Source organism: Anomaloglossus baeobatrachus, chromosome 7 (genome assembly GCF_048569485.1).
Source record: "Anomaloglossus baeobatrachus isolate aAnoBae1 chromosome 7, aAnoBae1.hap1, whole genome shotgun sequence".
In the NCBI taxonomy this organism is placed as follows: Eukaryota; Metazoa; Chordata; class Amphibia; order Anura; family Aromobatidae; genus Anomaloglossus; species Anomaloglossus baeobatrachus.
This window is the reverse complement of record NC_134359.1, coordinates 308,404,368-308,418,641: the sequence shown is the minus strand read 5'-3', so window position 1 is coordinate 308,418,641 and position 14,274 is coordinate 308,404,368. Positions and strand designations below refer to the sequence as shown.

The 14,274-nt window shown below is 49.3% G+C and overlaps 1 protein-coding gene across 1 annotated transcript in view; it reads right to left on the bottom strand.

The window, feature by feature from the left end:
* LOC142245719 (integrin alpha-M-like) overlaps window positions 1-9,952 on the bottom strand; it is a 66,848-nt gene extending 56,896 nt beyond the window's left edge. Inside the window, exons 1-2 of the mRNA XM_075318664.1 lie at window positions 9,839-9,952; window positions 888-990 (exon numbers count right to left, since the gene is read on the bottom strand). Coding sequence (XP_075174779.1) covers window positions 888-990; window positions 9,839-9,875 — 140 coding nt within the window. The 5' untranslated portion in view covers window positions 9,876-9,952. The remainder of the gene's footprint in view (window positions 1-887; window positions 991-9,838) is intronic.
* Window positions 9,953-14,274: the final 4,322 nt, after the last annotated feature.

Below are 14,274 nucleotides of genomic sequence, written 5' to 3'. Positions count from 1 at the left end.
GCACCGCCCCTTTGGATAAGACCTTAAATTGGCACTAAATAAAAAACCCATGAGGCTGGAACAATACAGAGGATTAAAAAAAGAAAGAAGAAACGTAATAGTCGGGAGGGAATAAAATCAGGGTAAACCTGGCGGCTGCTCACCCGTATACGGCACTGCCTACACAACGGTATACGGTCAGGGTCGCCGGACACGTCCGGACCGGAAGTCAATGTGACCGCACAATGAACGAATAAAAACAAACAAAAAATAAGAGCAGATTGTAAAAGAAATTCGGTTAAAATTCAATAAAAAGATGTTTAAAAAAAAACAAAAAACAAACAAAAAAACGAAAAAATAAGAGGAAGAGAGATGGATTGTTGGGTTTGGGCGGTTTGTGGGTTACTATTTTGGAGCAGATTTTCTTCTTGTTTCTGGGATTTGTCTCTTTGAATAATTTGAAGCTAAAATGGCAACAAACGACAGCAGAAGAGGATTAAATAAAATGCAAGCAATGAATCCGGCCCTACGGGCCTAGTGCCATGGACCTGGAGACCCCTCCGCCATCGTGACACGTGAATGACAGACGTCACGCAGCATTTATAAGAATCTCCAGCAGCCGCCAGACGTCAATACCTGTCAATGGCCATTCCCTAACATCGCTTACCCCTGTAATCATAGAGACTGGTCCGGTCCAGTTTTCCAGACAGTTGGTTGTTCTGGCCTGTGCAGAGCCCCTTTATAAAGATGCAGACACTGAACAAGCAGGAGTTCTCTGAATGTAAATGGGGGACAACACATGGCGAAGCTCAGGAGGCATGAGACATCGGGAGAGGTCACAATACCCATCAGACATGTCTCCCTCCCTTACACTGATCATTTCGGGATGGAGCAGATGATTCTCTTACCTATTTCCCAGCTGTACAACCTGATGTCCGAAGCTGCGGTCACTCTCCTGGAAGACGATTGGCTGCAGTGTGTCCAAGATGGAGGAGCCAGCCGGGAACAGGGCTGTAAGGATGTAAAGAACATGAGGTGGATACCGCACATGGCCTCCCGACAACGAGAACTCTTCCAGGAGATATCCTCCCCTGGGGCGTCTCTTGTGAGGCCTTCATATTCTCATACATATATATCATAAACACATATACCACCTTAGATTTATACACTACAGCGTATAGGTGAAAAACTGGGAGACAAACACTGTGGTGAGAGTATTGGCAGCCATCAGTGGTCAGTTCTCGACCCTCAATAACTGGACTTGACAGAACAAAATAACTGGAAGAAAGGTGGACTGGGCAGGGAAGAAGTACTGGAAGAAAGGTGGACTAAGAAGGAAAGGACTGGTAAAAAAGTGGACTGGGCAGGGAAGAAGGAGACTGGAGGAAAGGTGGACTGGGCAGGGAAGAAGGAGACTGGAGGAAAGGTGGACTAAGAAGGAAAGGACTGGTAAAGAAGTGGACTGGGCAGGGAAGAAGGAGACTGGAGGAAAGGTGGACTGGGCAGGGAAGAAGGAGACTGGAGGAAAGGTGGACTGGGCAGAGAAGAAGTAATGGAAGAAAGGTGGACTAAGAAGGGAAGGACTGGTAAAAAAGTGGACTGGGCAGGTTAGAAGGAGACTGGAAGAAAGGTGGACTGGGCAGAGAAGAAGTACTGGAAGAGAGGTGGACTAAGAAGGAAAGGACTGGTAAAAAAAGTGGACTGGGCAGGGAAGAAGGAGACTGGAAGAAAGGTGGACTGGGCAAAGAGGAAGTACTGGAAGAAAGGTGGACTAAGAAGGGAAGGACTGGTAAAAAAGTGGACTGGGCAGGTTAGAAGGAGACTGGAAGAAAGGTGGACTGGGCAGAGAAGAAGTACTGGAAGAGAGGTGGACTAAGATGGGAAGGACTGGTAAAAAAAAGTGGACTGGGCAGGGTAGAAGGAGACTGGAAGAAAGGTGGACTGGGCAGGGAAGAAGGAGACTGGAAGAAAGGTGGACTGGGCAGAGAAGAAGTACTGGAAGAGAGGTGGACTAAGATGGGAAGGACTGGTAAAAAAGTGGACTGGGCAGGGTAGAAGGAGACTGGAAGAAAGGTGGACTGGGCAGGGAAGAAGGACTGGAAGAAAGGTGGACTGGGCAGGGAAGAAGGACTGGAATAAAGGTGGACTGGGAAGAAGGAGACTGGAAGAAAGGTGTACTGGGCAGAGAAGAAGTACTGGAAGAGAGGTGGACTAAGATGGGAAGGACTGGAAGAAAGGTGGACTGGACAGGAATGAAGGAGACTGGAAGAAAGGTGGACTGGGAAGAAGGAGACTGGAAGAAAGGTGGACTGGGAAGAAGGGGGACTGGGCAGAGAAGAAGTACTGGAAGAGAGGTGGACTAAGATGGGAAGGACTGGAAGAAAGGTGGACTGGGCAGGGAAGAAGGAGACTGGAAGAAAGGTGGACTGGGCAGGGAAGAAGGAGACTGGAAGAAAGGTGGACTGGGCAGGGAAGAAGGACTGGAAGAAAGGTGGACTGGGCAGGGAAGAAGGACTGGAAGAAAGGTGGACTGAGAAGGGAAAAAGGACTGGAAACAGGATTGACAGAGCAGAGAAGGACTAGAAAAAGAGCGGACTGGGCTGGAGAGAAAGACTGGAACCGGTACAACTCTGTGAAGGGGAGAAGTAGTGGAAGTATTGTGGACTGTGCGGGGAGGACTGGACGTAGGGTGGACTGAGCTGGAGAAAGGCAATGTAAGTGAAGCTCCTCTGGTCAGGGTTAGGACTGAATAAATGGCCCATACAAGAAATCTGAACAAAAGCGGTTTCATGTAAACTCCCCAAAAGCCAAGGTGGGGGGCTCGCCCTCTTCCCCTGGAGAAAGAAAGGTTCAGTTTCCAGAGGAGATGAGGCTTCCGTGCTATAGGAGCTAATAATCTGAGGAATAGTCGTCCTCAGGAGCCATCGCGGCAGGAAAATGCTTTTTAGAGAGAATAAAATAATAAATAAAAATAAATAATATGAAAGTGTCAAGTTCTTTTCTGAATATTTGGTCCAATGGATGGACATTAGGGATGAGGAGGGAGCGATGAGGCCTTCTGTGGTGGACTGGCTCACGGATTCCCTTTATCGCTTCCTCGGTGGAAGGTGACGGCAGGTGGCCTTTTCAGCATTAGCTATGGAACTAGTAAACCTTTTAAAGAAAGGAAAGAGGGACAAAGTCTGCTACGAGCGCCGCGGCAATTTTTAACCACGCCCCTAGCCACACCCATTTGTCAGTAAGGGTCATTCAGCAGATGCCCCGGACTGTTCATTCATATTCACAGCAGCCAGAATGTTCTTCTATTTCTATGTGTCACTATATGACACTGCTTATTTGAGCCTATAAGGCCGTGTTCACACGCTGCATAAATCCTGTTTCTTATTGTTTCTGTCGGCACCAAACTACACAATAACAATCTTCTCTGTTTTTCCATTTTTGCTGCATTTTTTCTGCCTTTTCTCCATTATTTAATGTGTTTTTGGCTCAGACGAGAATCTGCATTTTTAAGTGTTTTTATCGTACAGAAGCTTTTTCCTGGGTTTTTTTTAAAGTCCACATAGAAACCTCCAGAGAAACCCCCCCCCCGAAAACCGCAGAGTTCAGCGGCGTCTTCTCATGAAATCCACTTTACTTGGACAATTAAACACAGCAGAATAAATGTGCAAAAAAACTGCAGACAAAACCCGGCATTTCCACCACATGTGAACACGGACTAATTATCCAAGCAAAGTGGATGAGACGTCATGCGATCTCCGCCCCTGGCGCATGGAAAGACGCCGCTGAACTGTGCGGATTTGGTGTTTCTTTCTTTATAATCTTCAGGATTCACATCAGCAACAAACATGTATCAAATAAGGGACAATGCATAAAAATACCGCAGACACCAATAATCAGAGAACATTGTTATTGCGCTCGTGGTGCAGATCCTGCAGAAAAACACAGCATTTACGCTTCGTGTGAACACGGCCTCAGCGATACATTTGTATTACATTTTTATTACATTTTTTTATGGGTTTTAACAAAGAAAAATAATAAATTGCGCCATTTTTTACGCCTTTTACTGATCCCCATCAATAACCTGATCGCTGCGTTGTTCGGGTCATTACGATTACAGGGACACCAAATATGTCCATGATATTTGCTGATTTGTGATGTTTATTATTTTATAAAAAAGTGTAATAAAATTACATTATTCTATTTTTTTTAATTATTTTTAGTAATTTTATTAGATGAAAAAAAACCCTCTTTTCCTCTCTCTCTAGAATAAAGGACACAGAGACGCTGCTCTGTACAATGGAGCTGTGTAATCTGCTGTGTAATCAGAGGCTGCATTGTAGGTTCATTTATGTAAAATCCTCCCCCTGACGTCATCAATCCTAGTGGCTCAACAGCTAGAACAGCTAGAGCAGCTAGAACAGCAAGAACAGCTAGAATAGCTAGAGCAGCTAGAGCAGCTAGAGCCACTAGAACAGCTAGAGCAGCTAGAACCACTAGAACAGCTAGAGCAGCTAGAACAGCTAGAGCAGCTAGAACAGCTAGAGCAGCTAGAACCACTAGAACAGCTAGAGCAGCTAGAACAGCTAGAGCAGCTAGAGCAGCTAGAGCAGCTAGAACCACTAGAGCAGCTAGAACCGCTAGAGCAGCTAGAACCGCTAGAGCAGCTAGAACCGCTAGAGCAGCTAGAACCGCTAGAGCAGCTAGAGAAGCTAGGAAAGCCACGAGGCTGCTGGACACAAGTTTGAAAGTTGCTGGTTTCAATCCAAGGTGGTTAAAATAAAAAAAATATATATATTTCTCATTTCTTTATAATAGTTTTATGGGAACAAATGAATCTGACTCATTTCTTCACCTACAAAGAGATGCAGTATTTATCTATCTATATATCCATCTATCATATCTATATATCCCTCCCTCCATCCATCCATCCATCTCTCCAACCATCCATCCATCCTCATACACACCAGTGCCCCCAGCCCCTCATACACACCAGTGCCCCAACCCCTCATACACACCAGTGCCCCTGCAACTCCCCACACACACCAGTGCCCCTGCAACCCCTCATACACACCAGTGCCACTGCAACCCCTCATACACACCAGTGCCACTGCAACCCCTCATACACACCAGTGCCACTGCAACCCCTCATACACACCAGTGCCACTGCAACCCCTCATACACACCAGTGCCCCTGCAACCCCTCATACACACCAGTGCCCCTGCAACCCCTCATACACACCAGTGCCCCCAGCCCCTCATACACAACAGTGCCCCTGCAACCCCTCATACACACCAGTGCCACTGCAACCCCTCATACACACCAGTGCCACTGCAACCCCTCATACACACCAGTGCCCCTGCAACCCCTCATACACACCAGTGCCCCAGCCCCTCATACACACCAGTGCCCCAGCCCCTCATACACACCAGTTACCCTAACCTAAGTAGGGACATTAGTATATAAAAGGGAACATAGACAGATATTACTTCATAAAATATATGTTTTTAGTAAAATGTACAATAAAAAGCAGAAGAGAAGGTGCCTGAAATAGAAAGTTCTCAGAGCGGTGGAGGGGTGTGGGGGGTGCAGAGTTGGGGGGTGTTTACGCCTCATATTCTGCTGCTCCTATAGGTCTTCACTGCCGGTGATCGGACACATCTAGTTCTCTATACGCTGTAGGACTATAAAGCCCAGACTGCAGAGCTGACAATCTCCCGCTGTTCTCTCCGATTACTGATGGGGGTCTGTGATGTCCCCGGGGGTCCTCCTATATATGCTGCTGCTCTACGCGCCTATATTGCCATATCCTGTCCTCTTCTCCGTGCCCCTCCCCCCACCGCTCACATACATTCCTATTATCCCTGTGTGCCATCATTGTATACGCTGATGTCCCTATATCATCTATATTATTATTATTATTATTATTATTTATTATAGCGCCATTTATTCCATGGCACTTTACAAGTGAGAGAGGGTATACGTACAACAATCATTAACAGTACAAAACAGACTGGTATAGGAGGAGAGAGGACCCTGCCCGCGAGGGCTCACAGTCTACAGGAGGAGAGAGGACCCTGCCCGCGAGGGCTCACAGTCTACAGGAGGAGAGAGGACCCTGCCCGCGAGGGCTCACAGTCTACAGGAGGAGAAAGGACCCTGCCCGCGAGGGCTCACAATCTACAGGAGGAGAAAGGACCCTGCCCGCGAGGGCTCACAGTCTACAGGAGGAGAGAGGTCCCTGCCCCCGAGGGCTCACAGTCTACAGGAGGAGAAAGGACCCTGCCCGCGAGGGCTCACAGTCTACAGGAGGAGAAAGGACCCTGCCCGCGAGGGCTCACAGTCTACAGGGGGAGAGAGGACCCTGCCCGCGAGGGCTCACAGTCTACAGGAGGAGAGAGGTCCCTGCCCACGAGGGCTCACAGTCTACAGGAGGAGAAAGGACCCTGCCCACGAGGGCTCACAGTCTACAGGAGGAGAAAGGACCCTGCCCGCGAGGGCTCACAGTCTACAGGAGGAGAAAGGACCCTGCCCGCGAGGGCTCACAGTCTACAGGAGGAGAAAGGACCCTGCCCCCGAGGGCTCACAGTCTACAGGAGGAGAAAGGACCCTGCCCGCGAGGGCTCACAATCTACAGGGGGAGAGAGGACCCTGCCCGCGAGGGCTCACAGTCTACAGGAGGAGAAAGGACCCTGCCCGTGAGGGCTCACAATCTACAGGGGGAGAGAGGTCCCTGCCCGCGAGGGCTCACAGTCTACAGGAGGAGAAAGGACCCTGCCCACGAGGGCTCACAGTCTACAGGAGGAGAAAGGACCCTGCCCGCGAGGGCTCACAGTCTACAGGAGGAGAAAGGACCCTGCCCACGAGGGCTCACAGTCTACAGGAGGAGAAAGGACCCTGCCCACGAGGGCTCACAATTACAGGGGGAGAGAGGACCCTGCCCGCGAGGGCTCACAGTCTACAGGAGGAAAAAGGACCCTGCCCGCGAGGGCTCACAATCTACAGGGGGAGAGAGGTCCCTGCCCGCGAGGGCTCACAGTCTACAGGAGGAGAAAGGACCCTGCCCGCGAGAGCTCACAGTCTACAGGAGGAGAAAGGACCCTGCCCGCGAGGGCTCACAGTCTACAGGAGGAGAAAGGACCCTGCCCGCGAGGGCTCACAGTCTACAGGGGGAGAGAGGACCCTGCCCGCGAGGGCTCACAGTCTACAGGAGGAGAGAGGACCCTGCCCGCGAGGGCTCACAGTCTACAGGAAGAGAGAGGACCCTGCCCCCGAGGGCTCACAGTCTACAGGAGGAGAGAGGACCCTGCCCCCGAGGGCTCACAGTCTACAGGAGGAGAGAGGACCCTGCCCACAAGGGCTCACAGTCTACAGGAGGAGAGAGGACCCTGCCCGCGAGGGCTCACAGTCTACAGGAGGAGAGAGGACCCTGCCCGCGAGGGCTCACAGTCTACAGGAGGAGAAAGGACCCTGCCCGCGAGGGCTCACAGTCTACAGGAGGAGAGAGGGCCCTGCCCGCGAGGGCTCACAGTCTACAGGAGGAGAGAGAACCCTGCCCGCGAGGGATCACAGTCTACAGGAGGAGAGAGAACCCTGCCCGCGAGGGATCACAGTCTACAGGAGGAGAGAGAACCCTGCCCGCGAGGGCTCACAGTCTACAGGAGGAGAGAGGACCCTGCCCGCGAGGGCTCACAGTCTACAGGAGGAGAATGGACCCTGCCCGCGAGGGCTCACAGTCTACAGGAGGAGAAAGGACCCTGCCCGCGAGGGCTCACAGTCTACAGGAGGAGAAAGGACCCTGCCCACGAGGGCTCACAATCTACAGGGAATGGGTGATGGTACAATAGGTGAGGACAGAGCTGGTTGCGCACCATCCACCAATACACAGGATATATATATACCTCAATCACTATATATCCCCTGTGTGTGATCACTGTATACACTGCTGTCCCTATATTATCTATACCCACTAATACACAGGATATATATGTATACCTCAAATCACTATATATCCCCTGTGTGTGGTCACTGTATACACTGCTGTCCCTATATCATCTATACCCAGCAATATACAGGATATATATATATATATATATATATATATATATATCTCAATCACTATATATCCCCTGTGTGTGGTCACTGTATACGCTGCTGTGACTATGGAGCTCGGGTTTTGGCATTTCCTGATCTTCTGATTATCTCTATGTGATAATGCAAATAAAGAAAGAATAAATCCAGCGTCAGCCGCACACCACCTATATATTATATACCACACCTATATACAGTATATACCACCTATATATTATATACCACACCTATATACAGTATATACCACCTATATATTATATACCACACCTATATACAGTATATACCACCTATATATTATATACCACACCTATATACAGTATATACCACCTATATATTATATACCACACCTATATACAGTATACACCACCTATATATTATATACCACACCTATATACAGTATATACCACCTATATATTATATACCACACCTATATACAGTATATACCACCTATATATTATATACACCACACCTATATACAGTATATACCACCTATATATTATATACCACACCTATATACAGTATATACCACCTATATATTATATACCACACCTATATACAGTATATACCACCTATTATATACCACACCTATATACCGTATACACCACACCTATATATTATATACCACACCTATATACAGTATATACCACCTATATATTATATACCACACCTATATACAGTATATACCACCTATATATTATATACCACACCTATATACAGTATATACCACCTATATATTATATACCACACCTATATACAGTATATACCACCTATATATTATATACCACACCTATATACCGTATACACCACACCTATATATTATATACCACACCTATATACAGTATATACCACCTATATATTATATACCACACCTATATACAGTATATCCCACCTATATACAGCATATACCACCTATATATTATATGCCACACCTATATACAGTATATACCACCTATATATTATATACCACACCTATATACAGTATATACCACCTATATATTATATACCACACCTATATACAGTATATACCACCTATATATTATATACCACACCTATATACAGTATATACCACCTATATATTATATACCACACCTATATACCGTATACACCACACCTATATATTATATACCACACCTATATACAGTATATACCACCTATATATTATATACCACACCTATATACAGTATATACCACCTATATACAGCATTACCACCTATATATTATATACCACACCTATATACCGTATACACCACACCAATATACAGTATATCACGTATATATTCCGTCCAGCTCTCATCAGCGCCCCTCCGTTGTGTTCTGTTCAGACTGTGGGGACAATCTGGAGGTCTTTACTCCTCTGAGGAGGACAATCCGGGGGGGGGTCTTTATTCCTCTGAGGACAATCCGGGGGGTCTTTACTCCTCTGAGGAGGACAATCCGGGGGGTCTTTACTCCTCTGAGGAGGACAATCCGGGGGGTCTTTACTCCTCTGAGGAGGACAATCCGGGGGGTATTTACTCCTCTGAGGAGGACAATCCGGGGGGTCTTTACTATTGTGAGGACAATCTGGGGGGGGGTCTTTACTCCTCTGGGGACAATCTGGGGGGGGGTCTTTACTCCTCTGGGGACAATCTGTGGGGTCTTTACTCCTCTGAGGACAATCTGGGGGGTCTTTACTCCTCTGAGGACAATCTGGGGGGGTCTTTACTCCTCTGCACCCTTCATCCCCCTGCAGCCAGAGCCATGAAGTGATATAATGTCCCCATCACTCACCCAGACCCAGAAGACACCAGCGCAGCGGAGCCGCCATCTCAGCCCAATGCAGACCGCGGCCAGATCCTGTGTTCTGATGATCTCAGATAAGTCCTCACACCCTTATAGACTGAGCTCTACGGTCAGATCCGAGACTTCCTCAAACACACGCAACATCCAGAAGCAGAAGTAAGAAATACAAGTGATGGATGTGAGTATGAGCTGGAGGGAGCGGGACAGCGGAGAGCGCCACCATCACACTCTGCTGCCTCTTCCCTCTCCTCCTCTCCAGGACGGTGAGGCTGGAGCCGGCACTCGTAGCGAGACCCCCGAGTAATAAGGAGCCAAGAAGCCGTGGCCTCATTCTCACATTGTACACGGGTTTTCTGTAAGGAAAGGGGAACATCACGTAGACGCTCTCGTCTGTCCTAGAGACGCTGAGGTGTGTACAGTGCCCAGAGAGGAGACGCGGCATCCTCACCGCTCCACCGAGACCACAAGAGGAGACCCCTGACCCCCGGCAAGAGGAGACCCCTGACCCCCGGGAAGAGGAGACCCCTGACCCCCGGGAAGAGGAGACCCCTGACCCCCGGGAAGAGGAGACCCCTGACCCCCGGGAAGAGGAGACCCCGCCCATCACTACGAAGATGGTATTCACTTATACAGAATTATTAGGCTGTGTGCGCACTAGACCTTTTTACCCGTGGATTTGCCGCGGAAATTTCTTGAGAAATGTCTGCAATCTTTCTGCACACATTTCCCAGCAAATTCTATGAAAAAAAAAAAAATATATCTGTGCGCACTGTGCGGATTTTTCTCAACAAATTTCCTTGAGAAGAATTTCTCGAGAAAATTTCTTGAGAAAATGAACATGTCCAGTACAGCCTGCAAAATCCGCAGGGAACCACCCGGGGGAAAATCGCGGCAAAATCGCGGCAAATCCGCATGGTGCGGATTTTTTCCGGAGGTCCGGAAATCTTTCACTCCCAGAAATTTCTCAAGAAATTTTCTTGAGAAACTTCACATTTCTAGTGCGCACAAAGCCTAAGACAACTTAATAAAAACCAAATCTATTCCCATCACTTGTTTATTGTCACCAGGAAACCAATACAACTGCACAACATATAGAAGAAGGGAATTTTGTTACTTACCGTAAATTCCTTTTCTTCTAGCTCCTATTGGGAGACCCAGACGATTGGGTGTATAGCACTGCCTCCGGAGGCCACACAAAGCAATTACACTAAAAAGTGTAAGGCCCCTCCCCTTCTGGCTATACACCCCCAGTGGGATCACTGGCTCACCAGTTTTAGTGCAAAAGCAAGAAGGAGGAAAGCCAATAACTGGTTTAAACAAATTCACTCCGAAGTAACGTCGGAGAACTGAAAAACCATTCAACATGAACAACATGTGTACCCGAAAAACCACCAAAAATCCCGAAGGACAACAGGGCGGGTGCTGGGTCTCCCAATAGGAGCTAGAAGAAAAGGAATTTACGGTAAGTAACAAAATTCCCTTCTTCTTCGGCGCTCCATTGGGAGACCCAGACGATTGGGACGTCCAAAAGCTGTCCCTGGGTGGGTAAAGAAATACCTCATGTTAGAGCTGCAAAGACAGCCCTCCCCTACGGGGAGGCAACTGCCGCCTGCAGGACTCTTCTACCTAGGCTGGCGTCCGCCGAAGCATAGGTATGCACCTGATAATGTTTGGTGAAAGTGTGCAGACTCGACCAGGTAGCTGCCTGGCACACCTGTTGAGCCGTAGCCTGGTGTCGTAATGCCCAGGACGCACCCACGGCTCTGGTAGAATGGGCCTTCAGCCCTGATGGAACCGGAAGCCCAGCAGAACGGTAGGCTTCAAGAATTGGTTCTTTGATCCATCGAGCCAGGGTGGCTTTGGAAGCCTGCGACCCCTTGCGCTGGCCAGCGACAAGGACAAAGAGTGCATCAGAGCGGCGCAGGGGCGCCGTGCGGGAAATGTAGATTCTGAGTGCTCTCACCAGATCTAACAAATGTAAATCCTTTTCATACCGGTGAACCGGATGAGGACAAAAAGAAGGTAAGGAGATATCCTGATTAATATGAAACGAGGATACTACCTTAGGGAGAAACTCCTGAATGGGGCGCAGCACTACCTTATCCTGGTGGACCACCAGGAAGGGAGCCTTGGATGACAGCGCTGCTAGCTCAGACACTCTCCGAAGAGACGTGATCGCTACCAGAAAGGCCACTTTCCGTGATAGTCGAGAGAGTGAAACATCCGTCAGAGACTCGAAAGGCGGCTTCTGGAGAGCAACTAGTACCCTGTTCAGATCCCATGGATCTAACGGCCGCTCGTACGGGGGGACGATATGACCAAACCCCCTGCAGGAACGTGCGTACCTGCGGACGTCGTGCTAGACGCTTCTGAAAAAAACACCAATAGCGCCGAGACTTGCCCTTTAAGGGAGCCGAGCGACAAGCCCTTTTCCAACCCAGATTGCAGGAAGGAAAGAAAAGTAGGCAATGCCAATGGCCAGGGGGACACTCCTTGTACAGAGTACCAGTAAAAGAAAATCTTCCACTTCCGTGGTAGATCTTAGCAGACGTGGGCTTCATAGCCTGTCTCATGGTGGCAACGACCCCGTGGGATAATCCTGAGGACACTAGGATCTAAGACGCAATGGCCACACAGTAGGTTCAGGGCCGTAGAATTCAGATGGAAAAACGGCCCTTGGGACAGTAATTCTGGCCGGTCTGGTAGTGCCCACGGTTGACCGACCGTGAGATGCCTGTCGCCAGAGCTCTTTGATCGTCATGAAAACCGGGACCTTGCTGTTGTGCCGATTTGTGAAACCCGTCCGGGTGCAGAGACCATTCTCCTGCGTCCACGCCCTGGTGACTGAGGAAGTCTGCTTCCCAGTTTTCTACGCCCGGGATGTGAACTGCGGATATGGTGTATGCTCTGTCTTCCACCCCTAGCAGAATCCGGCGGACTTCCTGGGAGGCTCGCCGACTGCGTAGTCCGCCTTGGTGGTTGATGTATGCCACCGCTGTGGATTGTCCGACTGAATTCGGATCTGTTTGCCTTCCAGCCACTGCAGGAAGTCTTGCAGGGCCATATGCACTGCCCAGAGCTCCAGACAATTGATCTGAAGAGTGGACTCCTCTGAAGAGAGTCCTTGATCGTCTGAGAAAGGGGGACGTTCCTGTGTAGGGACATCGACTTCCCCTCCCATTAGCGAAGAATGTTCTATTGAAGTGGACGCAGATGAAACTGCGTGAAAGGGACTGCCTCTGGATGAGGTGTCTCCTTGAAGGAGAGACTGCACCCCCGTCTGTAGTGACCGCTGTTTGTCCAGTGGGAGCTTCACCATCGCTGAGAGAGTGTGAAACCCCAAGCTAAGATATGCCAGCGATTGGGTTTAACTTTGAAAAGTTGAGGACCCACCCGAAACTCTGGGAAGTCTCCAGCGCCATGTTCAGGCTGTGTTGGCATGCCTCTTAAAAGAGTGCCTTGACAAGTAGATGGTCTAAGTAAGGGATCACAGGGTGACCCTGAGAGTGCGGGAGTGGTCCCACTGCTGCCATGAACTTGGTGAAAACCCGTGGGGCTGTCGCCAGACCGAAGGGTAGGGCTACGAACCGAAGATGCTCGTCTTCAATAACGAATCGTAGCAAACGCCGGTGCTCTGGAGCAATCGGCACGTGGAGATAAGCATCCTGATGTCTATTGATGCTAGGAAATCTCCTTGAGACATTGAGGCAATGACGGAGCGGAGGGATTCCATCCGGAACCGCCTGGTTTTCACGTGCTTGTTGAGCAGTTTAAGGTCCAGAACGGAACGGAAGGAGTCGTCCTATTTTGTCACCCCGACCAGATCGGAGTAAAAAGTGTCTTTTGTTCCTGAGGAGGAACCGGGATTACGACTCCTACTGCCTGCAGAAGAGCCTCGGCTCGGCCGGTGAGGAAGTTTTTGCGACAAACTGTCTCTCACCCACCGGCCATTGACCTGTGGCAGTTAAATGTCGCTAAAGCGGGGGAGTCTGCCACCGACCGCGGACGCGGAGAGAGAGGGCTGAAAGTCATGAGGAAACCGCCTTGGTAGCGGTTCCTCCGGCTGCCTTCTCCGGGCGTGATTGAGCCCGCCAGGAACCTGCGCCCCTCTGAGCCTTTTGAGTCCTGTTGGACGAGGGCAATTGGGACGTGCCCGAGCCTGGGAAGGACCGAAACCTCGACTGTCCCTTCTCCTGATGGGTCTTGTTTGATAGCTGGGGTAAGGAAGAATCCGTACCCTTGGACAGTTGAATGATTTAATCCAACCGCTCACGAAACAGTCTGTCACCAGATAAAGGCAATCTGGTTAAGCACTTTTGTGGAAGCAGCATCTGCTCCAATCCCTTAACACTAGGAGCGTAACAACACGGAGTTGGCGGACGCCACTGACGTACGGCTCGTAGAGTCCAGGACAGCATAAACAG